Raw genomic sequence first — 24916 nt, 5'->3', positions numbered from 1 at the left:
AGGTCGGGCCGTGCTCAATCAATCAGTCGTTCTCTATCTTCTTGAACTGACGTATACGGGACTGAGTTCAAATTGTTAGCAGGTGGTAACGTTCATTATTTGTTTTTGTGTTCCGGGAGCGTTGGAAATTGTTCGGAAATCTGTTTGGTGTTTTTCCGTTGGTTTGGTAGTTCTCGCTGGTCGTGTGCTGCGGAAATCGGAATCCAGGGGTCCTTTTTGTTTTCCCCCTTTCTCTATCTGTGTGTAGTTTTGACCTTCATTTATAAAGTCTGATTTCTTTCTGCTATCGCTGTTATGTGAGTTGTGCATAACTGTGGCTATGAGTGGAATGGTCATGTTCAACTCTACAAGTTGATGCTGTGATTTTTATATTCTCTTCGGACTAGCATAACGAACGTAAGTTTCTGAGCGAGTTAACACGGTGAAACTCATTTACCAACGGTGCATAAAGCAGAGTCGTCATCTATGGGGTATCTGTCGGTACACGCAAACCAAAATGCACGTCGAACATAGAGTTATATCATCTGATACGGAAAGTATCTGTAAGAATGTCATGCCTGCGAGCGGCACTCGAGCACTGCAAAACAGGCCGCCCAATTTTTATCCAAACAGAACTTATGCCTACGCAGTGGCTTTGTCATCCACCTTTTCCCATTCACTATCCGTGCTCACATATCCGGAGCTCTCTCCGCTCATGCTGGGCCGTTTCCGAATTCCTCCTTGCTGCTCCGGGGGTTGAAGAGTAGCCGCAGTAGTGGCGGTAGTGGTGGTGGACGGCGGAGCTGCAGCGGACACCGCAGAGATTTTACGCTCCATCAGACTCTCGGTCTCAGTGTCACTGTCCGTGCTGTCAAGAGCTCCCGGTGTTCTCCGACTAACTTCCGATTTCCTCTTGTCATCGTTGTCTTCCTCCGTGAGCAGTTCCTTCGACTGCGTCTTTTCCTTCTCAGCCTCTTGTTTCTGCACCGCTGCCAATTCCTGAGCAAACCAGTTGATCGACCACCATAGTGACGCGGAGAGGACGGAGAGGACGACGAAGTGGATACTGTAGGTAGCGAGAAGGAGCAGGAACAGGACCAGTTGGAGTGCGGCGAAGGTGGCGTTGGCAGCGACGAGCAAGGTGGGAGTGGGACCCGGGGTAAAGATGCTAGCCCAAAGATCCTCCACAAACGATACCATAATTTCTGGTTATGCTTCGGGCCGGGTTACTCGCGGGGAAGACGAAGGGAGATGGATTCCGTGTCTGAGACAGGGGTTTACGCTGTGGAATGACGTTGGATCGGAAAATGGAATCCGTGGAGGGTTTTCGACTGCGCTACTGCACGACTGTTAGTGATGCAAATGCAAACGCGCGGTCCGGGTCGGGATGCCATCTGCCAAGCTGGGACGGGTTTCACAGACCAGGTTCCAAGTCGGACACGCTGAATCAAGGCACAGTCTGGGTTGGGTGAAAAGAAGCGACGACGTTGAGGACGCTTGGGTCTCCGAAAAGTCGGCGGGTAACCGAAGCTGAGCGGTCGGCCTTTGAAATGCGAGGTGTGGAGAAGGTCAAGTCCGGAAAACTGGAGCCAGCCCCAAGTTTGTGCAGGGGGGAAGCTAGGCCTGAGTTAAAAATCTATGGTCCTTCCCCGTGGGGATTACTGACTAGAGGGTGGAGGAGGAAAGACGGTAAGTAAAATCACGTATGGATATTAATTATTGTTGGCGAAGTTGGAGGTTTTGTAAGGGAAAAGAAAACGAAGAAGCGAAGAAGAAGGAGAAAAGGCACGTCATACCAACAGAGGGGCAGAACAAACAACAAACCTCAGGCAGTCAGGCCGTCAGGTAGGATGATCCGGACGCTATTCCACGTCCGGTCATCTTCAGGCATCACCCGTGATCGATGTGATACGAAACATCGACAAATCTCATGATAAGGCCAAATGATTCGATTCTTCCGACTCGGGCACCCAAAAGATTGATTCGTGTTTCTAGCTCTTTGGTGGGAGTTCCAATTTTTCGGCTACCTTGAAGAGCAGCTCGGGAATTCTCGGTTTCCCTATTCTCCCTATACGCATTGATGCCTATGCTTGCTCCTCAGCCTAGAATAAATCAACCTTTGCCCTAAGTACGTCGTGTTACCATCCATAGTAAAAGGGCGTATACGGAGAACATCCGGTCGGCTTTCGAAAGGCCCTCATTCAGTTGCCGTCTCGCAATGCAACTCTAAACACGATCACCCGCCAATCCTTTCCCCCGCAACCCCGTAGTAAGCCGCCTGCCATGATTTGATAAGATCCCGAGGTCTACATTGGTGACCCCCACGAAAGGGACGATCGGACCCCATGGGTTTCTCCTCCTGGCCGTGAATGATGACATCTTGAACAAATTTGGCGACTCCTATACGCTGCATGTCCTCGTCTTGGGTTTCACTAGCTACCGGGAGGATCCATGTCGGCGCATATTCCACGTTGCGGTGGAGGAGGAGGGGATTCTGGACATGCTCGCGGAAGATTCCTTTCGCGGTGCTCGTGATTTGCTGTTTACCTAAACCGGTTGAAGGCCGGTCTTCGGCACGTGCCCAGCGTAGTATCACGGGACGGTCGTATCAAAGAAGGGAGGGTTAAACAGCTTATCCGACTGCAAACATGACCTCTGCCCTGCACAAACTCATGTAGAAAGTTCTACATGATCGATGTTCGAGGGGATACTCGAACAACGATTCTAGGGCCGACAATGGTTTTCTATCCTCTTCTATCTCCATGTCTGCCAACTGTGATTGAATTTCTAGTGGCTTCCAACCATGCAGGCCCACTATCAAAGTCTCCCCAAAAGCTTCCCGGGAACTTTCTAAATGTAGTTTAGCCCAAGTCTGTCCAGGCTCTCCAATCGACGGCCCACTCTCGTAACCGCTTCCTATTCGGCCATCCGGCGGATCGACCATCAATCCAGACAGCTAAGACGGGGTAGGGTTATTTTTTTCTTTGCTTTTCTGTCTCATGGATCTAGAAGCTATCCGGCCGTCCTGCGAATCAGGACTGCAGCTCGGCTTTTCACTTTGTTTAATCCCTGGTTGGCTCCTGGGTCTCCAGTTGGTATGGGTGGGTAACCCTACCATGTTATCTATATAAGTCATACAGTAGCTCCTGGTTTTCCCGTCCTCTCTTGCGTTACAGTAAAGTGAATTGTACACTTCACCGGGTCAAATCCCTGCCATTGCCTACCCATACTTCTATATACTCATTCCACACCTACCTCCCTTTCCTATAGCCGGTAGGCATGGCGTCGTCCGACGAACCTGTGCAGACGAAGGACACCCTGGATGGGAAGTCCGATATCCAGGGATTCTCTCACCATGCAGAGGACATCCTGAATGATAGGGAACCCTATGGTCCTCCAGGCCTTGCGGGTCTAGTTGCCAACCCATTCGTCTTGATGTGTGCTGCTTGTTCGACCCTCGGAGGTCTGCTGTTCGGTTACGATCAGGGCGTCGTGTCAGTCATCCTAGTCATGGACCAATTCCTGGAGCGATTCCCTGAAGTGTCCCCTGACTCATCGGGTTCGGGTTTCTGGAAGGGTTTGATGACAGCAATGATCGAGTTAGGTGCCTTGTTGGGAGCTCTAAACCAGGGTTGGATTGCGGATAAGATCTCAAGACGTTACTCTATCATCGTTGCGGTCATTATTTTTACCATTGGCTCCGCGCTCCAAACCGGTGCAGTTGACTACGCGATGTTGACAGTGGCGCGGTTGATCGGAGGTGTGGGTATTGGTATGCTGTCGATGGTTGCCCCATTGTATATTTCTGAAATCAGTATGTCCAGAACATGGATCCTAAGTCAAAGGGAGCGCGGTGCTAATCTGTACTCATCTTAGGTCCTCCCGAGTGTCGAGGTACTCTCTTGGTGCTGGAAGAATTCTGTATTGTCCTCGGAATCGTGATCGCTTATTGGATCACCTACGGTACCAGATTCATGGCTGGAGAGTGGTCCTGGAGACTTCCCTTCCTGCTGCAAATGGTTCCTGGCTTTGTTCTCATTGGAGGTGTCATGATTCTCCCATTCTCCCCCAGATGGCTAGCTTCTAAGGACCGGTATGAGGAAGCGCTCCAGAGTCTCGCGAAATTGAGGCGGCTGCCTACTACCGATAAGCGTGTACGTCAGGAATTCCTGGACATCCAGGCAGAAGTTCGCTTCCACCAAGAAATGAATGCCGAAAAGCACCCTAATCTCCAGGGGGGTGGACTCAAGGACGCTTTCCTTCTCGAGATGGCCTCCTGGGCGGATTGTTTCAAGCCCGGTTGCTGGAAGAGAACTCATATCGGTGTTGGACTCATGTTTTTCCAACAGGTTAGTACCCAAACCTCGCTCCTCCTTTACAACCTCTAGGACTAATTTTCAAACTGTAGTTTGTCGGCATCAATGCGTTGATCTACTACTCTCCCACTCTATTCGAGACCATGGGCTTAGACTACGACATGCAGCTTTTAATGTCCGGAATCCTCAACGTCACACAATTAGTTGGCGTTATCACCACCATTTGGACCATGGACACCTTGGGTCGACGATCCCTACTGCTCTCTGGTGCATTGTTGATGACAATCAGCCATGTGATCATCGCAGTCCTCGTCGGTCTATACTGGGACAACTGGCCCGCACACCGGTCGCAGGGTTGGGCTTGCGTCGCTTTGCTGTTGGTGTATATGATTGCGTTCGGCGCCAGCTGGGGTCCAGTAGGCTGGGCTATGCCTTCTGGTGAGTTTACGCTGTTTCCCCACCAAAAAGAAAACCATCTTTTAACCGATTTATAGAGGTATTCCCATCATCCCTCCGTGCCAAGGGTGTTGCGCTCTCGACATGCTCCAACTGGCTCAACAACTTCATTATTGTAAGTATCCGCCACTGGACCCAATCAGGGTAACATACTAACAATAACATCCAGGGTCTTATCACTCCACCCCTAGTGCAAAACACAGGATTCGGCGCCTACACATTCTTCGCAGTATTTTGTCTCCTCGCATTCGTCTGGACGTTCTTCTTCGTCCCTGAAACCAAGGGACGGACACTCGAGCAGATGGACCATGTGTTTAAGGATAATTCAAGCGAAGCTGAAGAGGCTCGCCGTCATGCTATCGAGGTGGAGCTGCTTCGAGCTGAGGCGGAGAGATACGCAATGGAAGCTTGAACTTGAGTTTTTAAGACTCGAATTTTGAGTCCTTGTGTGTTGGAATCTCCGCTCGATGTTGACTTTGACATGTTGGGTCCCAGGTGGGCCTTTCACTTCGATTCATATTATTGTATATCAGATGTTTTGTAGATAGGCCTTTAACGAGCTAATGATTTATGGATTATTGTGTCTATTGTAGTGACTATTTGCCAGAAATGTATCTTGAGCTCTAATGGGATATGGATTTGCCGGTGGCAGAGTTTCTATGCTCATCCTGACTCAAAGATGCTTGGTACAGCCTATCAATATCCATATCACGTCGTCCAAAAGATTAAGAGTCAACATTAGGCGATTTACTCCAGTTATCAGGTCACAATATAGTTAATGATTCGGTGACTTAACGTGGTAAATTATATGAAGGATGCTATGAAGAGGCCGTGGAAAATAGGCGACCAACTTCACAATTCACTTCTTGCCATGTTCGAGAGGGCCGTCATATATATTAAGATCTGGTATAGGTATGTTGGTTTATATTCTCATTTGTGCGGTAATCACTCCACCAAATTATATATATCGAGGGTAATAAGAAGCTCAACGGCGGGAATAACCATAAATTGCTGTGGGACTATTTCGCGTGTTACAAAAATTGTATATCTAGATATTAAAGTAAGATAATTGCTATTTTCGAGTATTCTGTTATTCTCTCCTAAAATGTAAAACCCAGTTGCACTTAGGGTAAGTGCTTCTATTCTACAGACACTTGGAGCAGCTTAGCTCTTACCTAAACAAGGCTAGTGGACTCCCTTATCGATAAGATCTACCCCGCTGAGTCATCAACGCGTGAACGCAGGCGCGAAAAGTAGCAAATTGAAGGAAGCCAAACAAGCCCATTTATCGACAAACAACGGCAATGCCTTAAAAAGTGAGGGGCGGAGGAAACGACATGGCCACTACAGAACCGAACCGGCGACGTATATTCGCGTCTGTATTCCCACCCGTTCAGCTTGACGATCCGAAACCCAAAACAAAGTCCCGAGACCCGGAGCAAGCGACGTGGGATCGGGCATGGTTGGCAGCGACGAAATTCTTATCAATTCCGGACCAGGGATTCCGCGGTATTGAAGATTATGTGCCTAAGTCGCCTGGGAGGGAGGTGAATGATGCGTTGGCCTATTTGGCGGCGGATAAGGGGGTTGCGGATCGAGAGGAATGGAGTATATTTGAATGGTATGGGAGTGAGATGCGGAGGCACTTTTATAAGAATTTCAAGGCTGGGCTTGTGAAGGTGGGTATTTCCTTGGATGTGTGCGGGATGATGACTTTGCTAAGAGAGAATACTGTATCTAGCTGCTGGACCAGCCGAATGGGCTACGGAAAATCGTTTATTGTCTGCAGTTGATACGGAAGATTTACTTTGCGCCACTGATGGAGTACCTCCTCCCACTGCTGGGTGCTGTGGAGCAGGAAAAGGTCTTTGTCCAGCGGCGGCGGGGCTTTCACTTGATGATCGCTTACACTCTACCTTGGCAGCGTGTCTCGCCATTGCTTACGAGAGAATTGATGACACATGCTGTTACGATACTGGGGATTGTTACGCTGGAGGATGAGGCTGTTGAAGATGATGAGGATAGCATGGAGATCGACCAACGGCACTCCGTTTCATATCGAGATTGGCGGGACGAGTCCTCTGCAGAGGTTCGGATGCAGATGATGACCGAAGGCGAGGATACGCGTGTTACTACTGCTCGTGAACGATTACTGTCGCTCTTCAATGACCTTGAGCTTGTTGGGCTGGGTGGTGTCAGAGCTCAGAAGGTCTTCGCCAGTGTGATGAACACCATGATGACGGAGTTTATCAGGGCTGCGTACTCAGGGCAGTGGGAGGGGCCGTCGAAAGTCTCACAACACCTTCGGCACTGGATAGAAAATGTCTATGCTCGATTGGCTGTGCAGGTCTTATCCATCATCAATGTCCCCGAGTCTGGAACCAGAGAGGCTGACCGTCTGGACGTGAAGCTCAGCGACGTGGAGAAGTGGCAGGAAGTTGGCCTCTCTCGACTGGGCGCACTTCGAACTGGGGAACTGTTTGATATAATAGTCGAGTGGCCGGCGAGCAGTGGTGCGATTGAGGATTTGCGTCATTTCACGGCATACCCAGCAGGACGATTCCAGGTGACGCACTCTTTCTCTGCTGTGTTGGACCATCGTCTTCTGCACCCGGGCGCTTCAACTGTTGAGATATTGCAGGTCTATATATCGATTATCCGCGCGTTCAACCTGTTAGACCCGAAGGGTGTCCTTCTGGATCGAATCGCTCGGCCCATTCGCAGGTATCTTCGAGATCGACCTGATACCGTGAAGGTTATTGTCGGGGGTCTTATGGCCGATCCTGCCGATGCCCATGATCAGACTAGTTCTGGAGACACATTGGCTGAACTATCCGCAGAATTGACCAAGGCGCACCAAAATTCCATGAGGAGTGACAGAGGAGAGCTGGATTGGGATGATATGAACTGGATACCTGATCCGGTCGACGCTGCGCCCGACTATCGGAAATCGAAGACTTCGGACGTCATTGGTAGCTTAATCAGTTTGTTCGATTCGAAGGAGGCCTTTGTGAAAGAAATGCAGAGAATGCTTGCAGACCGGCTGCTCCAGAAGCGGACGGACTTTGATCAGGAGATGTCGGTGCTGGAACTTCTCAAGCTTCGCTTTGGTGATAATGCTCTGCAGGCTTGCGAGGTCATGATGCGGGATATCTTCGATTCGCGGCGAGTCGATGCGGTTGTGAGAAATGACCAGGACCTGACCAGAAAACCTGCAGCATCTACGCCTAGCTCGGACAATGAAGACATCCCCGAGCTGCATGCCAAGATCTTGTCCCACTTTTTCTGGCCCGAGATCCAAGAGCAGGATTTCCACGTACCCGAGGAGATTGCAGAATTGCAGCAGCGTTATGCGGCAGGATTCGCGTCGCTCAAACAGTCTCGGAAGCTCACCTGGCTGAATGGCTTGGGACAAGTCACGGTCGAGCTGGATCTCGAGGACCGAGTGTTTGTGGACGAAGTATCTACGTGGCAGGCGACCGTCATCTATGCGTTCAACTCGCCGTCCGGTGATTCCGTTAGCAGAACCGCCAATGAATTGGCGGAGGAACTAGACATGTCGGTGGCTTTGGTGCGCAGCGCATGTTTGTTCTGGGTCAGCAAACGCATTCTGGCCGAGGTGCAGCGAGATACCTTCCGTGTGCTGGAGGTTCTACCGAATGAAGAGGACGAGGCTGTCGGAGGTACTGGCGTATCAGGCGCGGACGATAATGCAGGCGATGCATCGGAGGACACGGCAGCCGCCGCCGAAGCAGCAGCGGCCGCAGCAGCGAAGGAATCTGCAGAGGCGGCGGCGATGGAGAAGATGAATCTGTACTGGCAGTTTATCATGGGAATGTTGACCAACCAAGGCGCAATGCCGCTGCAACGTATTGTGATGATGTTGAAGATCGCCGTACCGGGCGGATTTCCGTTCAGCAACGAAGAACTGCGGGAGTTTCTGGCGGGGATGGTGGCCAAGGGAAAGCTCGAGATCATCAGCGGAGGCAACTACAAGATCGTCCAATAATTCGATTGTACACGACTTATGACTAATGATGTATAGATTAATGGTTGTTACTAATTAAACATGGTATTGAGCTAAACAAATCGCAAGGCTAAAGCGCACAGACATTACGTTAAAACAACACACATCAAACATCATTGGCATGTAACCCAAGGACGGAATTACTCCGCATCCAACGGGGCTACTGGAGCCTGATCGTCGACCTGAATGCCACCCCTCTTTTTCTCGTTACTATCCCAGAAGGGCAGCTTCCAGCCACCTTCGTGCTCGGGCGTCGCCAACCACAGACGCATCAGATGTCTGCGAGGGGTTGGAGGCGCATGATCAGTGTACGCGGTGCGTGCGTGCAGAACATGCGAGTTGGCCAGGAATTGGATGTCGCCGACCTCCAGAATCATGTGCAGTGACAAGCGGTTGCAGGTTGCCTCGAGGACTTCCAGAGCCTCGACCTGGGCGGCGGAGAGAGGAGGGACGATGCCTGCTTCGGAGAAGCGGGAAAGAGAGCGGACGTAATACGGATCCCACCTGCGCCCGTTAGCATCAGTTACAGTGGGAGAAGGACAAGGGGAGAGCATACTTGGTGTAAACCCGGGCGTTTTCGCCCCGCTCAAGGTACATCACGCTGGTGCGAATGTACTCCTCCTGTCCTTTGCTGGTCTCGCCCTTGCGGTCGAAGTACCAGATGGGCTCTGTGAGAGTCTTAAGGACGTCTGGACGCTCCTTGGCGAGGGTGTTGTATACATGGTGGGAAGAAACAATGTCGGACTCGCCTCCTTCGAGTGCACGGGCAATGCACAACAGACCGACGATATCCGAGTCGTCAGCGTGGAAGAATTGTCTGCTCTCTGTCAGCACCGCCATCCCTACCAGCACATGGAAGCCTAACATACCTGGCATTGGTCCGGTAGATGCGCACGGAATCAATCTGGGTCGGATCCTCACCTAGATCCTTCACATGACCCAAGACATGGCCACGGCTGTTCTGACTAACAAAGTAACCCAGGTACGTGCCCAGACCCATATATGCGACGGCACACTTGTGGTTACCCCATTCCTGGACGGGGAAACCCTTGAAGAGAATGAAGCCCTTGCCATCGATGAGGTCCGCACGCAGTTCAACGAGGCGCTTGGAGAGGTTCGGAAGGGGGAAGTTGCTCTATACAGGATCAGCCCGATGTACTGTAGCATGTATGATAATCCCCAAACCCACCTTAGAAATACCAGTCAAGGGAATCTTGTTCGCCAGGAATTGATCCGCGGTCGCACTCAATTCGGTGATCTCCTCAGGCGTAAACCGATGAGTCCACTTCTCCGGCGCATCGCGATACTCCTCGGCCTTCCAAACGGTCGGACCGGAGATTTCCTTGGGGAATTGCTCAAAGGTCTTAATATGATCGTACAGCGGCGCATGCTGGCCGGTAGTCTTCAAGCCATCGGGAAAGACATCAAGGGGAATAGCAACAGGAGCTTGGGTAAGGGCGGCCATATTTGTATTTCACTTCAATTGAATCGCGGGGAAAACTAATACAAATAAAAAAAGAAGTAACAATCCCAAACCAATGCACTGATAATTCTCAATTGATTGATTGGAAACCCTATACGCTTCCTATAACTAACACGTACCACCGACCCCCCTTATATACTTCCCCCCCTCACCCCTCCATGCAAGTTCCTTTACCCCTCCTCCCCAAGATAATCTCGCATACAAAGTTATCCCGATAAGTAACGTAACCTTTCCATGCAGAATCCGACCATGCAAGAGGTGGATCACATGGCGTGCTGGACAAGTTGAAACCTCCTATAGGACGTTGGCGCCGATGAACAAGTGCCGTGATTGGGGAGCGGATGGCGCAATCAATGGCCCCGGATGTTGTGATGCGGATCTTCTGCTTGGCTTGTCGGAAAATCGGCTCTGGTGCTTCAATAGGTCCAGGTACGTGGACTACTAGGTATACCTGGTCTAGTTTTTGAGTTATGGAATTTCTTATTTGTTCTCATGTGTTGGGGTTGGGTTGCATTCGGTGTTTGTCAGTTTTTGTTCCTGGTTGGGTGTCTTTGGGTCTTTCTGGGTGGTGGTTTTAGTAGTGAGGTTGGGGCAGATGAGCTTGTGAATGTTTTTTTGATATTTTTTTATCTTTGATCTTTTGTTTCTGTTATTAATTGGGATTTTTACTACAGTTGAGATTATGTATAGATCTATTTTTTAAAAAAGATAAAAGGTGTGATGCATGATTGTGTACTCCGTATACTAATACTAATGCTGACAGTCGATATCGTAGAGGAGAGGCATTACTATACCACTGTACCAAGCTAGAAGGAAGATAGAATGGGTTTGGAAGATTCGGAACTGATGTTCTAGCCTTGTAGATATTAATATAAATTAGCACAGCCCTGGTATCTTTATATTGTATAGTTACTTTGTACTATTCGCTAATAACGTCTACCCCTCTCTATTTATAATTGTTGGATACGTGAGCACCAATGCCCTAACCTACGGCGGACTAAATCTTCCCATACAAATTTATATGTAATGTAACCTATTTTCAATTCTTCATTTCTAACACAGCGAAAGAGACAAGCATTTGATCTCATCTGTGACCAAAAAGAGCATTGTCCTCTTCTTCAATTGCTTTGCATATGTAAGTGAAGACAGCTTCATGATCAGTCATGTCACCATCGGGTTCTTCTTGATCTTGCAGGTCGCCCAATTGGCCCTCGCTAGCCTCGCTGTGTTTGAATCCTGCTGTTTCCTCTTTGTAGTCTGATAAAACTCTTTTACCGCCATTGTGTCCCCGACCACGATCCTTTTGTCAACAGCCTCGGGATACTCGTCTTCCTGAAGCTTCTCCTCTTGCTATCGATGCCTGGATATTTCCCAAGGCTCGCGAAGGTTTTTTTTTTTTTTTTTTTCCCTCTTGAAAAGCAAGTGGGTGAAAAGTATATGAATGATTGTGGTATACTAATAATGTTGACAATCGAGATAGCAAAAGAGATGTACTAGTAGTATGTACGAAGGGTCTTAGGTAGGCTAGAAGGAAGATAGAATATGTTCAGAAGATTAATGTATGGCCTTGGGGTATTAATTTCAGATGACGTAACCCTAGTATTTTATATGGGACTCTGTCAGCTATGATATGACCAGGGGGCATGTATTGCTGGATACGTGAACACCAAAGCCCTAACGTCAGTACTGCTCAACAGTGAACGACGGAAATCTATTAACTTTACGAAGAAGGGCCAGGATAATAGGAACTATGGAAAGTTTATAAATTAGCGTGTGATCTAAAAGTATTTCTTACTCGACTTACTAGATTAATTCCCAATCCAGTTATTAACTGTCGCGAATCGCGAATTCCCGTCGAGTCAAGACTTAGCGCAACTTCCCCCACCTGGTGCAGTGACACTTCAACCAGATCTGAAGCCTGAATCGATCATTCAATCTATTTTTAATATACAGATATGGCTAGAATTGTGCTTTATTCGTTGGAAGTTGTTGCGTCGTCTCGTTCCTTGGGGATGACTCATTTCTCGTCATTTCGGATCATCCCCAATCATGATACCAATGAAGTCTAGCTTCAGATCCGAGCCGCGGGTCCGCCGGGTTTGGGGAGATAAAAGAAGAGACAGCAGCCGCTATTGAGAACCATTGGCATCAGTACAATTAAGATCATCAACAATCATGGATTCACCGACACGACTGTTCCCCGCGTCTCATACCCACCAGCCGACATCTATTCCACTCTCCATTCTCGATGCCACCGTCGTTCGGTTTGCCCCCACCGGCGCAATTTGGCTCTTCGATGATTTCCCTTCGGATGAAAAAACGTTTCTACACAACCTCCAAGCTTCTCTGATCCAAGCACTAGATCATTTTCCCCAATGGGCCGGCCAATTGCAATGGGTCCCATTTCAGCCAGGCCGAACCCACCGGCCCATGATCACATACAACACGGCGTCTGATCCAGGTGTAGAATGGTCTGTCGTGCGACTTGCTCAATCTATCACCAGTTTTGCTCCAACAGCTTCCGAACGTGCCAGCAATGGGTTTTGGGTCGGGGATGCTTTTACGCAAAACACTTTCCTCTCCCAAACCCGGTTAGCCCTTGGCAATCTCCGCGACTACGAAGGCCTCCCCGCCATGACGATACAAATCACTCTGTTCGAGGGGGGAGGGTACGCTATCGGAATTAAAATGGCCCATTGCCTAGCAGACGCGCAAGCCCTAATGGTCTTCGTGCAACAGTGGGCAGCAGCCTGTCGCATCCTCCACGGCTATTCCAATTCAGTCCCACTCATGGAGGACCCGGTCTTTGAGCCATCAACGCTCGATTCCAAAGCCAGTGGCGACATCAACACCAAAACCCCCGATCAATCTCTCATCACAACAGCCCGCAATCTCCCCCTCCACCGCTACGACTGGTGGAAAGCATCCGACCCAGACTACCCACCTATCATGATCCCAAACACCGAGAACTCCAAACCCTCCCCGGAATACCTCACCAACACCACCCTCTCCCCATCCACCCCAGCCCCCTGGGCCACCTGGGACTTCTCAAAGCCAGTCAGCTACACCCAGATCCATTTCACAGGCACCGAGCTCGACCACCTCCGCCAACTGGCCCGCACCCAACTCGGACCCAATCATGGCCCCCCCATCTCCCGCTTAGACGCCCTCCTCGCCCACATCTGGTCCCTCATCAATCAAGCCCGCGGATACGACCAGTCCTCGGACCAAGTCTATCTGAATCTCAGCCTAGGCGCTCGCACCCGCGTCTCACCACCCCTCCCGGGTACCTTCATTGGGTCACCGATCTTCATCACGCATGCCTGCGCTTCTGGTGAAGAGGTATGTAGGTCTAGCGTTGGTGAGAATGCATCTCGCATTCGAGAAACGATACAGCAATTCACACCTGATAAGCTAGGTGCGATGCTATATGATGCGGGGCTGGAGGTTGCGCCGCAGCGCTTGTGGCAGGGGTTTATAGGGCAGAAGCATACGCTGATCACGTCGTGGTTGCGGTTAGGGATGTATGAGGTGGATTTCGATGGACGCGGTCGGAAACCGAGATATGTACATGCGATCATGCCGAAGATGGATGGATGTATACAGGTGATGGATGCCGGGGCGGAGGATGGGGGAGTGGATTTGGCGGTTTATTTGGATGCTGAGGTAGTGGGAAGGGTGTTGGAGAAGAGGTTTCGTATGAGAAATGAGTAGAAGTAGATTAGGTAGTATATCATGTACAGATATAATGACAGTTATGATTTGAGTTAAATGAATATCCATGGATGCAGTACTGTAGAAGATATCCGGGACTAAGATTAGGCCAGCATTTGTAAACAAGTTCTTGTGTAGGAAACTTTGCAACTTTCCCTTGGACTAGCCCAGGACTGCATTTTTGCTCAGTAATTAATCCGGAGTATAGAAAAAGAAAGTAGAAGCATACACACTAAGCACTTCTTGAGTACTTGGAGAGTATTGAGACAAAGAGTTAGAGTAATCCAAAGTAATTTTAGTGTCTCAAATTCGATGAGGACTGTGTATGATGAGTTCTGAATTCGGTGAATTCGTACAGTATTAGATGATTAGAGCTTAGAGTAAAGATTAATTATATATAAGATATGGAATGTTGTCGAACTATATACAGTGAGGACCGACTACTGCCTTCCGTCTCATGCACATCGAGAGTTGTTTCCGAGCCCTAAGCAGCCAAGATATCTACTGAACCAGATTAGTTCGGTGAGACTGAGAAAGAAATATTCAGCCGGCATGCGCAGAAAGACATCGGAACTTAGCAAATTGTTAGACCAAACTACTCTAGGCCCTAATTTAGAGATGATATAGAAAGACTATGCCCGATTAGAATGGTTCCAGCTGTCATGGGTTAATGTAGTTATACAACAAGTCATACATTATACGCTGCCCAGTCCTCCCACTCTGCGAGATCGACGCTCCCTCAAAGCCCTCAAATCCATTGACATAGAATAACCTCGGAGCCAACTCAATGCGTCGATCCCATTTCGCATCATGATTCACTATGGGAACACCATTCGGCCAATACCGGCGATGGATCCATCGAATAGTAGGCGCGTTGACGCAGCCTATATTCCTCAAATACCATCCATCATTTCCCTCGCCTTCAAGCTCGTGCCACTCGATTTCCGCCGCCTTGGCCTCAAATTCTGCGTACATATGGTCCGGCTCAGGCGAGTCCACTCCGAACGGCATGGCCCAGTCCTGCCTGACTGGGTAGCACGCTTGATGAGGGAATGTAACATCTTCCGGGGCTTGTCTACTAGCATTTATCAAGTTAGCGATGTCGCTGTCGGAGATTGGGTTCAGCGAAATAATTCTATATTGGCTTTCCATGTCAACGATGCATCCAGCCGCGTAGCTTGAATCTTCTCGAGTGATGGCTAGAAACGAAGGGAGGGAAGACGGTCGTGTCGCGTGTGGTGCTTTGTCACCATTCAGATTCAAGATTGTATCAGGGATTTCATTACTTTGAGATCTATTGAACGCCCTGGGATCCAGCCGATGGCGGGTTATGAAGTGCGTTACATGGAGAGGAGTATAGTTAACTTCCACCGGGGTGGATGGCAGGGGAGGCTCAATAGTAATGCCGGTTTGATGGAAAGGGGCTGCAATGACTACAGCGTCAACCTGATCGACATGCGCTTCGGTCTGACCATCCGGGAATTCTTTGGTCCAATGGATATCGAATGTAAGATCTTCATGCCTCACAATCCGACTCACGGTGGAATTCAAATTCAACTCTGCCTCAGACAGCCTCACTGCTCTCTTTAGTAACCTCGCATTTCCCCCTCTCCGTGGATATGTTTTCTTGTGTCGCCAGATATCAATACCCCACAACTCCGCAAATTTCCGCATAGCGTCTGATACTCCCTTATTCACTTGAGTTATTGGCTTTGGGACTGCCCAAGCCCAATCCTCCTCGCATCCCTTGGTGTCACCCCAGCGCCTTTCGCAGATGTACATAGCGATTTGACTTGGGAGCTTCTTCAGATACGTCCGCAGGGTCGGCGCCGGCTCATACCGGCTTTCAATCAACTCCTCGCCGTTCCAAGCTCCTACCCTCACCAAGATGTCGTTGGACGTTTCCCCGGGATATATTTCTTGAAGAGGCACACCCACATCTTCCGCAATACTTGCTGCGGATCCCCCGTATGTTCTCCAGTCAAACGTGTGTCCTCCCGCCTCGGCCACATCGCAGTCGGCCTCGTCGTATTTGGGGACGGAATGGATCCGACCTCCCAGGCGATCTTCTTTCTCGAAGATAGTCACCTGCGGAGAATTGACACGGCAGCTTTCCGGCCCGAACGAATGTGCAACGGAGACACCGCCCATACCACCTCCTGCAGGATGTCAGCACAGTCACATCGCCAATTTTAAAGAGACAAAATATAAAAAAAAGGAGACTATACCAATGACAGCTATACTTTTGGGTGGATAAACTTTGACGCTTGCATTGGCCTTGATGTATAACGGTTCATTAAACATTTCTTTAATCCCGGATAGGTCATCGTAATACACCGCGTTCCCTCTGCGGTAGCCTTGACGGTACCTATCAATAGATACACCTTCAGATGTGCACAGTTGCGCCAGGAGAATGAGATTGCAAAGAACAGTAAGAAGGAGTGGGAGTCGATAGGGCTGCCGACCACCACCGGCGCGTTTGATAGCGCTTGACATTTTGATCCGACGGCAATTTCAAGATCGAGTGTTACAAAACTCGATGCAGTAGGCTTCTTCTGGATATTCAATAAGACCATACAACATTGTTCTTCAGAGGCTCATTTTATCGTTGGTGAGTCAGATCTTAACACCGTGGCCTGGGATCGTCACAGCCTTGTTTGGACCACGTGGGGCATCCGAGGATTTATTGGGATATATATCAAGCGGCTTATTCCTTAGCTTTTGGTAGATAGGCCTTTCTAACCCACAAACTAGAATTTTGTAATTTAAAAGTCTATTCTGAAATCTTCAGAGTTAAAAGAAAGTCTAAGAGGGCTACGTCCCAAGACTAGGAGAATAGATGTATGGAGGTCCAGACATAATGTCTGTATTACGGTAAAGTCTCTTGAACTATTTCTCGGGTCTGAGATATTCGAACTTCGTTTCCTAGAAATACATAGAGTAATCTCCGATCGTGCAAACGGTTGTCTCACTTACGCAGGCATCCTTGCCGGCCGTGCACGCTTTGAATTTGAATATCTGATCATTGTCGCAGAGCATGGATTCGTGTATGCCTTCGTCCTGGCTCCTTGAATCAAGAGGGATATGAAGGTCTAACCTGGCCAAATATATTGGTAACGAACGACTAAACACATCCAGAAAAGGAGTCAAACTAAACTCAAATAAGCAAGTACATGATCATGTGAATTGATCTGAATAACTAAGCTGACGAGCAGGTGCGGATTAAATCAGACCATTCAGGTAGCTTAACGTAAACTTAAAGCCTCGTACCGATATAGTCGACACAAGGTTATGAGCTTACTTACTCGATAGCCTCAGGGTGCCCCGACTCCCACCCCTACCCGGATGGGGCCGCTTATGCAGAATACGACCCGAAGTCGTGGCATGTATGGCGGGGTGCTATTTAGAAATTATAAAGAGATTGACATCGCTTACAAGAACCTGAGTGGAGATCTAGTAGGTTTTACGGTGGACAGAAGTGTCGGGGATAGAATGGACGGTGGTGAAGGTGCAGCGGGAACCGGAAGTTTGGAGGGTGGATGATGGTGCTAAAGTGACTAGGAAGGTGTTGAGTAAGAGTGTCTATGGGTTTGGGTCTGGTTGATGTCTTTATTCTTCATAAAGTAACTTAGAGGCATGGGAGGGTATGTGTTTACTACTTATGCAGCTGGGAGAGGGATTAGGATGCGTCTCGAAATTGAGCACCGAATCGAAAGCAGACACTATGATTAGGCATAGAATGGTTTGCTAATTATTGAGGCGAAGGGCCAGAGTCTCCGGCGTAATTCAGTAGCTATCAACTAAGCTATACAGAGATAATATCCTTGAGGTAAAACCTCTTTGCATATAGAAGGTTTCTGTTGTTGTACGTCTGGTGGTTGAATGCAAAAGTAGAGATGCGGAATGACTGCCCAGATAATCTCAAATGCACAACCCCATTAATGTTCACAGAGCGAAAATTCACCAGTTTCAAATTTCTGGTTCTGCTCACTGGTCGTCGCACTCCTCTCTTGCATGAGCTCCTTTCGGTACCCTTTCGCCTCTTCAAGACTGATGGACGGATAAAGGATATCCTCGCTCACGATATCCTGAAGCTCTACCGGTAATCTTCGAGACAGCATATCAGTAACAAGCTCTCGCTTCTCTTTTCCCCAATCCTCCTGCTGGGGCGGAATGTTGGCCGAGGATATGATACGCATATGAGGATCCACAAGGAACAGGGCTAAGATTTTGCGGTGGCCTGGTTTGGATCGATCTGTCAATGAGAACGGAGAGACTCGGTGCTGGAGGATGTTGGGGAACGTAAGGAGTCGGCCTTCCTGGCAAACCACGCTGCCAAGATCCTGGGTGATCTGCGTCTCGTCACGGGAACTGACCTCGGGATCGAAGCCATAGACCTGGTGTATGAATTCATGGCGGTCCTGCTCATAGGAAATTTCTGATAGCTCCTCCCTATCTGCGCGCTGGCGGAAAGCAAGTGTACTCTGGGTGATATTCTCACTGTCATAGTAGTAGATGGCCGTTGCGCAGATGCGTTCATTCTGACGAGTGTTAGCATTGAAACGGTAACATGGAATGGGATGCTGAGCGTACTAATTGTCCTTCAACATGCCAGGTGCCGCCTTCATACTCTGGCTTCTCCGGGGTCAGTTCAATGTTAGCCAGCTTCACGATGATCTGCAGCCCTGATTCATGGAATTGTTCCCGTAAGTCTGTCTTCTCGGACATGTTAGGAGGGGTGAACTCCCCTGGTTCGGGGAGTACTATTTGTTGTGAGCTTTGCCACTCCTGATACTTCCGGTCAAATTCTTCGTCATCATTATAATCATCATAATTCGGCTCTTGCGTAGAACCTGGGTGATAATCAACGCTATCGTAGACTATACGTGCATGCCGCCGTTCCTGCACGTGAGTCAAAGTCCTGTTCCAAAGAGGAATTGTCCGCGCGATGACCTTCTCCACTGCATGGTAGAGATCTCGATGTTCAGAAGGGTGGACATTATTTATGTATGAAACAATGCGACAGTCATCATTCTGGCCAGTAAACTTCACGTCGCACGGAAGCCATTGAAACTTTCGGCTGAATGGTCTCAGAGCTTCAACCTCCCACCTGCGCCACCCGTATGCATTCGCGCTATACCCCTCAATTTGGGCTTCTTCTTCTGGGGGACCTGGAAGCAAGTCTCCCTGTCCTACACTTCCCAGGCAGTCATCAAGGCCGATGACTCTGTCCGGAAGGATCCGCGTACGGCCATAAACAACAGGGAAGAGAGAGGGGTGCACCAAATCAACCACCTTCATATCGGAACCAGGGTGATAGTCTTTCTGATCCTCCGGAACCTGTTCAAAAGGGGCCACTGAATCTTTCAACGCCTGTTTCAGGTCCTCGGGAATGGTAGTGTCGGATTTCACCACACCCGCATCATATGCGCTGAGTAGGCCCGTTTTCTGGAAATCCTCCGTTTTCCACTGCAGCTCTTTGATGATATAATCCATCATTTTGGGGGTTACATCCTGGCCGCTCTGGGCGATCTCTTCCCGCCATTTGGCAGTAATTGTTTCATCGAAGACCTGGATCGTGTGAGTGGTAGGTGGCAATTGCGGAACGAGATACATACTTTTTTGTCCCATTCAGGTTTGTCGGTGATGGTGTTCATTACACGCATCATCAATATCTCCCTGTGTACATTGATACGGCTAAACATGCGTCAGTAAACCTTGCCCGTTGCAATTGATACATAGCGGAGACTTACTCAACCGAGCCATACTCAATGTCGCCATAATCCAAGGCATTTGGGAAAAGTGTACGCCCGAATCTCTGGCCACTCTATAAACGGAATCTCGGTGAGTTATACTTCCAACTCGCATTGCTCGGATCCAGATAGTGTTGGTGATACTAACATCCGGTCTATAATTCAGTGGTAGGTTATAGCCTGGTAACTGAATACGATTCGGCTGCTCGGCTGACATTGTATAGCGCTTAATTGATCGATATAGTAGACTGGGATAAGAAGTATAAACAATCTTCCTCATCTGGTATGTGATGTAGGTTTATAGCGCATGGTGGAGATCGACAGCGGGGTCACGTTCAGCGTGGCAAAACCGAAATTACAGGCAGACGCCAGGCACCCACTCAACGCTAGTCCTTTTACGGTGTGGGACCCACAGCTTTCTCACCTGCCTGGTGGATGCCTGAATCTATTCAGCGTGACCCTACTATGCTACCATAATTCCTTATTTGGTCAAACTTGTCCACTCCACTGGTAATACAGCGCATGGCAACCGAAAATCGCCATATCATCCAAGGGGGATGTCCAGTGTCGGACATTCCTTAGCTATGTCATTGTTGGCCCGTCCCCCGTCTTGTTTTCTGTCTCTCGCAGACAGAACTCACTCAAGTAGGAATGAGTGCTAGATATGCTGGGGTGAAAAGTTCGTGGCATACTCCGTAGAATATGTCGAAATAGTGAGCCTGAAGTAGTTGGGGGTGGGTGGAGGGGGTTCTGAGCATTTAACAAATAGATTATTGCAGATCATAGTTCAACGCATCACAAGTCATCCGCAGTGCGTTAGCATTCGTGCCTATAGATACAAAGAAAACTCGCTACACAAAGCCAACCAGGAAGCCAACAAAACTTGAACAAAGAATTCCACACTAAAGAAAGAGCCACTCTTTAGGCCAGAACTCCTTTCTCGGCGTCAGAGGGGAGATATTCGTTGCAACTTGGTTGAGAGCCTTGTCGGTAGTGGTGTTGAGTCCTAAAAGACCTTGCGACAGTGAGGACAGCAATAATCAAAAGAACTACTACTGCGAGAATGCCACAACAATATAGAAGGGCTCCACTAAGAGATTTTTGCAGTTCAAAGACCCCTCGTGAACTTGGTTCTGCGACAAAATAGCCGTGGGACAGGTGTACTGGGTGGGAGTGTGCATTATTCGAGTCTATGGAGCTATCGGGCTTCTGCAGTAAAAGCTCCTGGCTACCATGAAGAGGTAGGATATCTTCGTTGGTGCTCGGAATAGGTGGATGGTACTGTGTGCATCACCGGTGGGCTGGTGGTCTGGAGCTTGGTCCTCAAGCCATCGCTCGTAATCGGTCCTGGGCCTTGCACTTCCCGCGCTCTGCGCGTGGAGTTGATGCATGTTAAGGTCAACCGGGGAATGACGGTGTAATATGTAAATTTTAGTTACATTGGTTTTCGAAGATGATGTTACGTATGAAGGAGATAAAGGCCCAACAAGAGGGGTTGAAGGCCATTTCAGAGGGCCTGGGCCTACATAGCGAAGCTATATAATTACATTCAATAGCCAGCAATAAATACTCTAAGTGTTTGTAAAGTTGGAGAAATAAGTTTCCATTTACCGAACTCAAAGCACGTCTATTCAGTAAATTATCTTGGTACAGGATGGAGCAAACTGTATCGACTTGCAAAGCGTGTAGGAATATGCCCTAACCGATATTATTCCCATCATGTCCAGAGCGCACCAGTAGCTTCAACCTGATGGCTCTGTATCCAAGGAATGTCTATTGGCCTCGTACTGTCTGCCCCATAGAGGGCGTATAAAGCCCTAGGATAGAATGACACGAATTGCAACTGCCAATTGGTTTCATCTGGATACATCCTGCCAAGCTCACCATTTTGTTGAAAAAAGCGTTTCGAATTGGTGACATTGATATGATTCCCGTTCTCTGACGCTACACCTTTGTATCTGTTGCTAAGACATGCAGTTATAAGATCCCTTCACTTTTACCTAAGATTCAAATTCACGTATGAGTCATATACCAAATCCATTACTCGTCCGAGAGAGCCAAAAAAAGGTGGGCCGTTGGGAATCAATTACCCGATCTGGCAACCGGATCCGAAGCATAAAACGATTCAACATCCTTGGAGTTTGTAGCGTCAACCACCTTTATATATCCCACTTCCGACTTCAAGATGTCCTTCCACATCGCTGTCCTGGACACTGACGTCCCAGTTCCAGCCGTCTACAGTGCCCGCGGCCTGTACTCGTCTCAATTTCGCCATCTTCTGCAATCCGCCGCAGCACGACTATCCGAAGCTGGCCGTAAAATCAGCATCTTCACCTCTGCATACGATGTCGTAGGAGGAACCTTCCCACCACTGGAAAGCCTGCGCACCACCCAGCGCTCAGAAGCCTGTAGCAATGAAAACGGGATGCCAAACCCACTAGCCCAACCAATCGACGGCATCCTCATCACCGGCGCCGCAGCAGGAGCCTATGACACCTCAATCTACCCATGGATTAAACCCCTAGAGTCCTGGATCCAACAGGTGTACACCCAATACCCGCATGTAAAATTCTTCGGATCCTGCTTCGGCCACCAGATTATCGCACAGGCGCTGCTCTCCACATCAGCCCCGCAATGTGCGCCGGGCCCCGCAATGAAAGTTGAGCTTTGTCCGGATGGACGTGAAACTGGTCTCGTTCCCATCGACTTGACGCCGGAATTTGTGGCGTCGTTTCCGGAGGCGGTAGGGAAGCTACCAGGTGCACGGAAGCAGATGCGGCTGCAGGTGATTCATGGGGATTGGGTGGTCCCTGTTGCTGGACCGACGGCGGAGTTGCCCGCGGGGTGGGTGAATGTTGGGTCCACGGAGCTGTGTCCTGTTCAGGGGTTGTATTGTCCTGGGAGGGTTTTGACGTATCAGGGGCATTTTGAGTTCGATGTCTTTGTCAACCGGGAGACGTGTTTGGCGTTTGGGAGGAGGCTAAAGTGGACTGAGGAGGAGACTGCGCGTTATGTGGGGTTGATTGAGGGCGGAGAGGATGATGATTCGAAAGTTGCTGCTGAGGTGGTTGCTACGTTCTTTTGTGGGTTGAATGAATGAGTTTGATAGGATAGGTATCTCCCTTGCCTCAAGGTTTCGTGTTGAGCAAGAGGGATACAGGTTTAATTGGAAAAGATTGGGTAGTGGCGTACAGAATGTGAAGATCCAAGTTGGTATAGTCCATATCGAGCTATGAGCAACATCTTGTAAATACGAGTATAGTCATTGGGATGTATTTTCTGGGTCTTATTGGCTCAATTATCATAATTGGCCCTACCACGGATATCACTTTTTAAGGCTATAACCACTAAATCCAACTTTAGTACCGTGGCACAGCTTCAACCCCACTTCTCTCGCAGCAGGTCTAGCTAGAATGGGTTGTAGGGCTGAAGCACCGACTCTATGGTAACATTAGAGAGGCCCGCTGTTGCAGATGCCTCATGATGAGTCGTAGCCCCTCTGGGTATTCGACCCCTACATACATAGTATCACTAGCAGCATACCACGGTAAGGCATGTTGGGAGTGCTCTATGTGTGTGTGTGTGTGTTGAGTGACAACTTATATTCAGTCATCTTCCGCCCTCTCATCAGCTGTTACAAACCCAGTTGAGCTATTCTCATAAGTCCCGTTGCTAAAGATCCTTTCCATTGATTCTCTGACCAAGAGACCCATAAGCCCTCTATTCTCATTATCATTAGCGATAGTTTTTGCTCGAAGTTCTACCTCCTTCCTGTCCAGTTCTTCTCGTTGCCGCTGGATGGCTTCCAACTCACGGCTAAGATGCTCTTCAAGAGCGTTCTTGTTAAACTCCATCGCCTCGATCTTAGCTTGAATATCGAGGTGAAGATCTTCCAATTGTGACGTGCGTAATGTATCCCGCAAAGCTTCCGTCAGTCTCATAGCCGAAACGACTAACGTGTCGATTCCTCGGGCTGTTGTTGGGATTCGATGAACTGCAGTGTGTCGGATTCCAGAAACGTTAGCAAGACGTTCGCGAAACTCCGAGCCATTCGATTGTAATGAGCCATCAGGAAGCTGTGGTGACCACTCCATTAACAGTCTTGTCCATTTTGTGAGCTCTACCGCTGCAGCGCAATCCCATCCATGGCTTTCAAGTTCCAACGGCAGCCATTTCTTTGTAAAGTCAAAACAGCATTCTTCCAGTACTTGCTGGACTTGTGACAAGATAGAATGTTGAGCATGGTATGGGAAGTACAATGGGTATAATGATGGAATTCGCAGCTCTGGTTCTGCTGATAATGGGGGCGAAGGCACTGCTGGGAGATGAGCAATGAACGATCGAAAGAGTAAGATAATGTACGTACGGCAAGTAATTGCTCGGTCGATACAAGTCCTTTCTTCCGCAGAAGCCTCTACTTCCACGGACACCGACACAGGAGGAATTTGTGTGGTTTCACATTCCTGTCTGTCGCTTACTGGCTCGCTCTCCCTGACAGTCTCCGCTACCATACGGGTTGCCTCGTCTCCAAAGGAATCCTGTTCGCTCTTCTTGGTCGTTGATGACGCAGGAAGATCGGGGAATATGAGGCGTGCCTTGATATCTGACTCAAATACCCTATCTTTCAGGAGTTCCTGAGCGATAAGAGAGACTCTATTGATGTTGAAATCGGGAATTAAAGTGCAGAGTGAGGATTTATGCTTCGTAACAAGTTTGGTAATGATCTTTAACTTTCGAAATAGGGCATGAGGGCCAGAGAAGATCGCCTTGCATGCTAAAAAGACTTGGCGTCGTTCAGCTGCAGTGAAGGACATTATGTGAGAGTCGCTCTGCTTTGTACTTCTTTTACTTTGTATCAGTAGCTCGTGTGAACCTTGATTATATCTTGACATGAACAAGTGGCGGCTATCACTGTTTGGCAGAGATAATCTCTCTTATCTCATGTTGTACGTCGTGGCGCCTAGCAGCTGTGGCTGTGATGTGTTGTTCTCTGCGGCACAGACACCTTGCATTCAGCTGTGGAGTACAGATGAGGGGCAAGGGTTACGCTCTGCCCTCGAAGCTGAAAAAAAAGGGTGCTCCATCATGTCCCTGTCTTTGTGGGGTTATGTGGCGTACGTTGATTTATCGATCATTTTCAAAATACCGGTCTGCGCGACATATTCAACACCCGGCACTTTTTTATTTG

General features: G+C 48.9%; 10 protein-coding genes across 10 annotated transcripts; 4 read left to right on the top strand and 6 right to left on the bottom strand.

Annotated features, from left to right (window-relative positions):
- Window positions 1-621: 621 nt before the first annotated feature.
- Window positions 622-1179, bottom strand: BDV38DRAFT_282814 (V-type ATPase assembly factor PKR1; the record flags this gene model as incomplete). Its single annotated transcript, XM_032059884.1, has 1 exon — window positions 622-1179. One exon carries the CDS (start codon window positions 1177-1179, stop codon window positions 622-624), a length of 558 nt encoding a protein of 185 aa, XP_031913631.1.
- A 1211-nt stretch (window positions 1180-2390) lies between these two features.
- On the top strand, window positions 2391-5163 carry BDV38DRAFT_271162 (sugar porter family MFS transporter; the record flags this gene model as incomplete). The annotated part of the gene is made up of 6 exons (XM_032057269.1): window positions 2391-2405; window positions 3286-3793; window positions 3856-4328; window positions 4388-4733; window positions 4790-4866; window positions 4921-5163. 6 exons carry the CDS (start codon window positions 2391-2393, stop codon window positions 5161-5163), a joined length of 1662 nt encoding a protein of 553 aa, XP_031913630.1.
- A 925-nt stretch (window positions 5164-6088) lies between these two features.
- On the top strand, window positions 6089-8839 carry BDV38DRAFT_292772 (anaphase promoting complex subunit 2; the record flags this gene model as incomplete). The annotated part of the gene is made up of 2 exons (XM_032062088.1): window positions 6089-6430; window positions 6493-8839. 2 exons carry the CDS (start codon window positions 6089-6091, stop codon window positions 8758-8760), a joined length of 2610 nt encoding a protein of 869 aa, XP_031913629.1. The 3' UTR covers window positions 8761-8839.
- Window positions 8840-8918: 79 nt separating this feature from the next.
- BDV38DRAFT_271160 (TauD/TfdA family dioxygenase) lies at window positions 8919-10243 on the bottom strand (the record flags this gene model as incomplete). Its single annotated transcript, XM_032057268.1, has 4 exons — window positions 8919-9282; window positions 9335-9595; window positions 9648-9913; window positions 9968-10243. The coding sequence occupies 4 exons, from the start codon at window positions 10241-10243 to the stop codon at window positions 8919-8921; spliced, it is 1167 nt and encodes a 388-aa protein (XP_031913628.1).
- A 2193-nt stretch (window positions 10244-12436) lies between these two features.
- On the top strand, window positions 12437-14027 carry BDV38DRAFT_271159 (transferase family protein; the record flags this gene model as incomplete). The annotated part of the gene is made up of 2 exons (XM_032057267.1): window positions 12437-13859; window positions 14005-14027. 2 exons carry the CDS (start codon window positions 12437-12439, stop codon window positions 14025-14027), a joined length of 1446 nt encoding a protein of 481 aa, XP_031913627.1.
- Window positions 14028-14635: 608 nt separating this feature from the next.
- Window positions 14636-16471, bottom strand: BDV38DRAFT_292771 (uncharacterized protein; the record flags this gene model as incomplete). The annotated part of the gene is made up of 2 exons (XM_032062087.1): window positions 14636-16134; window positions 16204-16471. 2 exons carry the CDS (start codon window positions 16469-16471, stop codon window positions 14636-14638), a joined length of 1767 nt encoding a protein of 588 aa, XP_031913626.1.
- Window positions 16472-17700: 1229 nt separating this feature from the next.
- Window positions 17701-20078, bottom strand: BDV38DRAFT_246371 (DUF4246 domain-containing protein). The gene is made up of 5 exons (XM_032054546.1): window positions 19877-20078; window positions 19729-19802; window positions 19594-19672; window positions 18569-19546; window positions 17701-18516 (listed from the first exon to the last, which is right to left on the bottom strand). Exons 1-5 carry the CDS (start codon window positions 20006-20008, stop codon window positions 17914-17916), a joined length of 1866 nt encoding a protein of 621 aa, XP_031913625.1. The 5' UTR covers window positions 20009-20078; the 3' UTR covers window positions 17701-17913.
- Window positions 20079-20827: 749 nt separating this feature from the next.
- Window positions 20828-21231, bottom strand: BDV38DRAFT_246368 (uncharacterized protein). The gene has a single exon (XM_032054545.1). It carries the CDS (start codon window positions 21117-21119, stop codon window positions 20919-20921), a length of 201 nt encoding a protein of 66 aa, XP_031913624.1. The 5' UTR covers window positions 21120-21231; the 3' UTR covers window positions 20828-20918.
- Window positions 21232-21842: 611 nt separating this feature from the next.
- On the top strand, window positions 21843-23094 carry BDV38DRAFT_84647 (type 1 glutamine amidotransferase). Its single transcript, XM_032064029.1, has one exon. It carries the CDS (start codon window positions 21914-21916, stop codon window positions 22826-22828), a length of 915 nt encoding a protein of 304 aa, XP_031913623.1. The 5' UTR covers window positions 21843-21913; the 3' UTR covers window positions 22829-23094.
- BDV38DRAFT_246366 (uncharacterized protein) lies at window positions 23075-24876 on the bottom strand. The gene is made up of 2 exons (XM_032054544.1): window positions 24095-24876; window positions 23075-24043 (listed from the first exon to the last, which is right to left on the bottom strand). The coding sequence occupies exons 1-2, from the start codon at window positions 24618-24620 to the stop codon at window positions 23334-23336; spliced, it is 1236 nt and encodes a 411-aa protein (XP_031913622.1). The 5' UTR covers window positions 24621-24876; the 3' UTR covers window positions 23075-23333.
- Between the last annotated feature and the right edge of the window lie 40 nt (window positions 24877-24916).

This window comes from Aspergillus pseudotamarii (assembly GCF_009193445.1).
Source record: "Aspergillus pseudotamarii strain CBS 117625 unplaced genomic scaffold BDV38scaffold_26, whole genome shotgun sequence".
NCBI lineage: Eukaryota > Fungi > Ascomycota > Eurotiomycetes > Eurotiales > Aspergillaceae > Aspergillus > Aspergillus pseudotamarii.
Note: the sequence above shows the minus strand (reverse complement) of the source record. Positions and strands in the feature narration are given on the sequence as shown.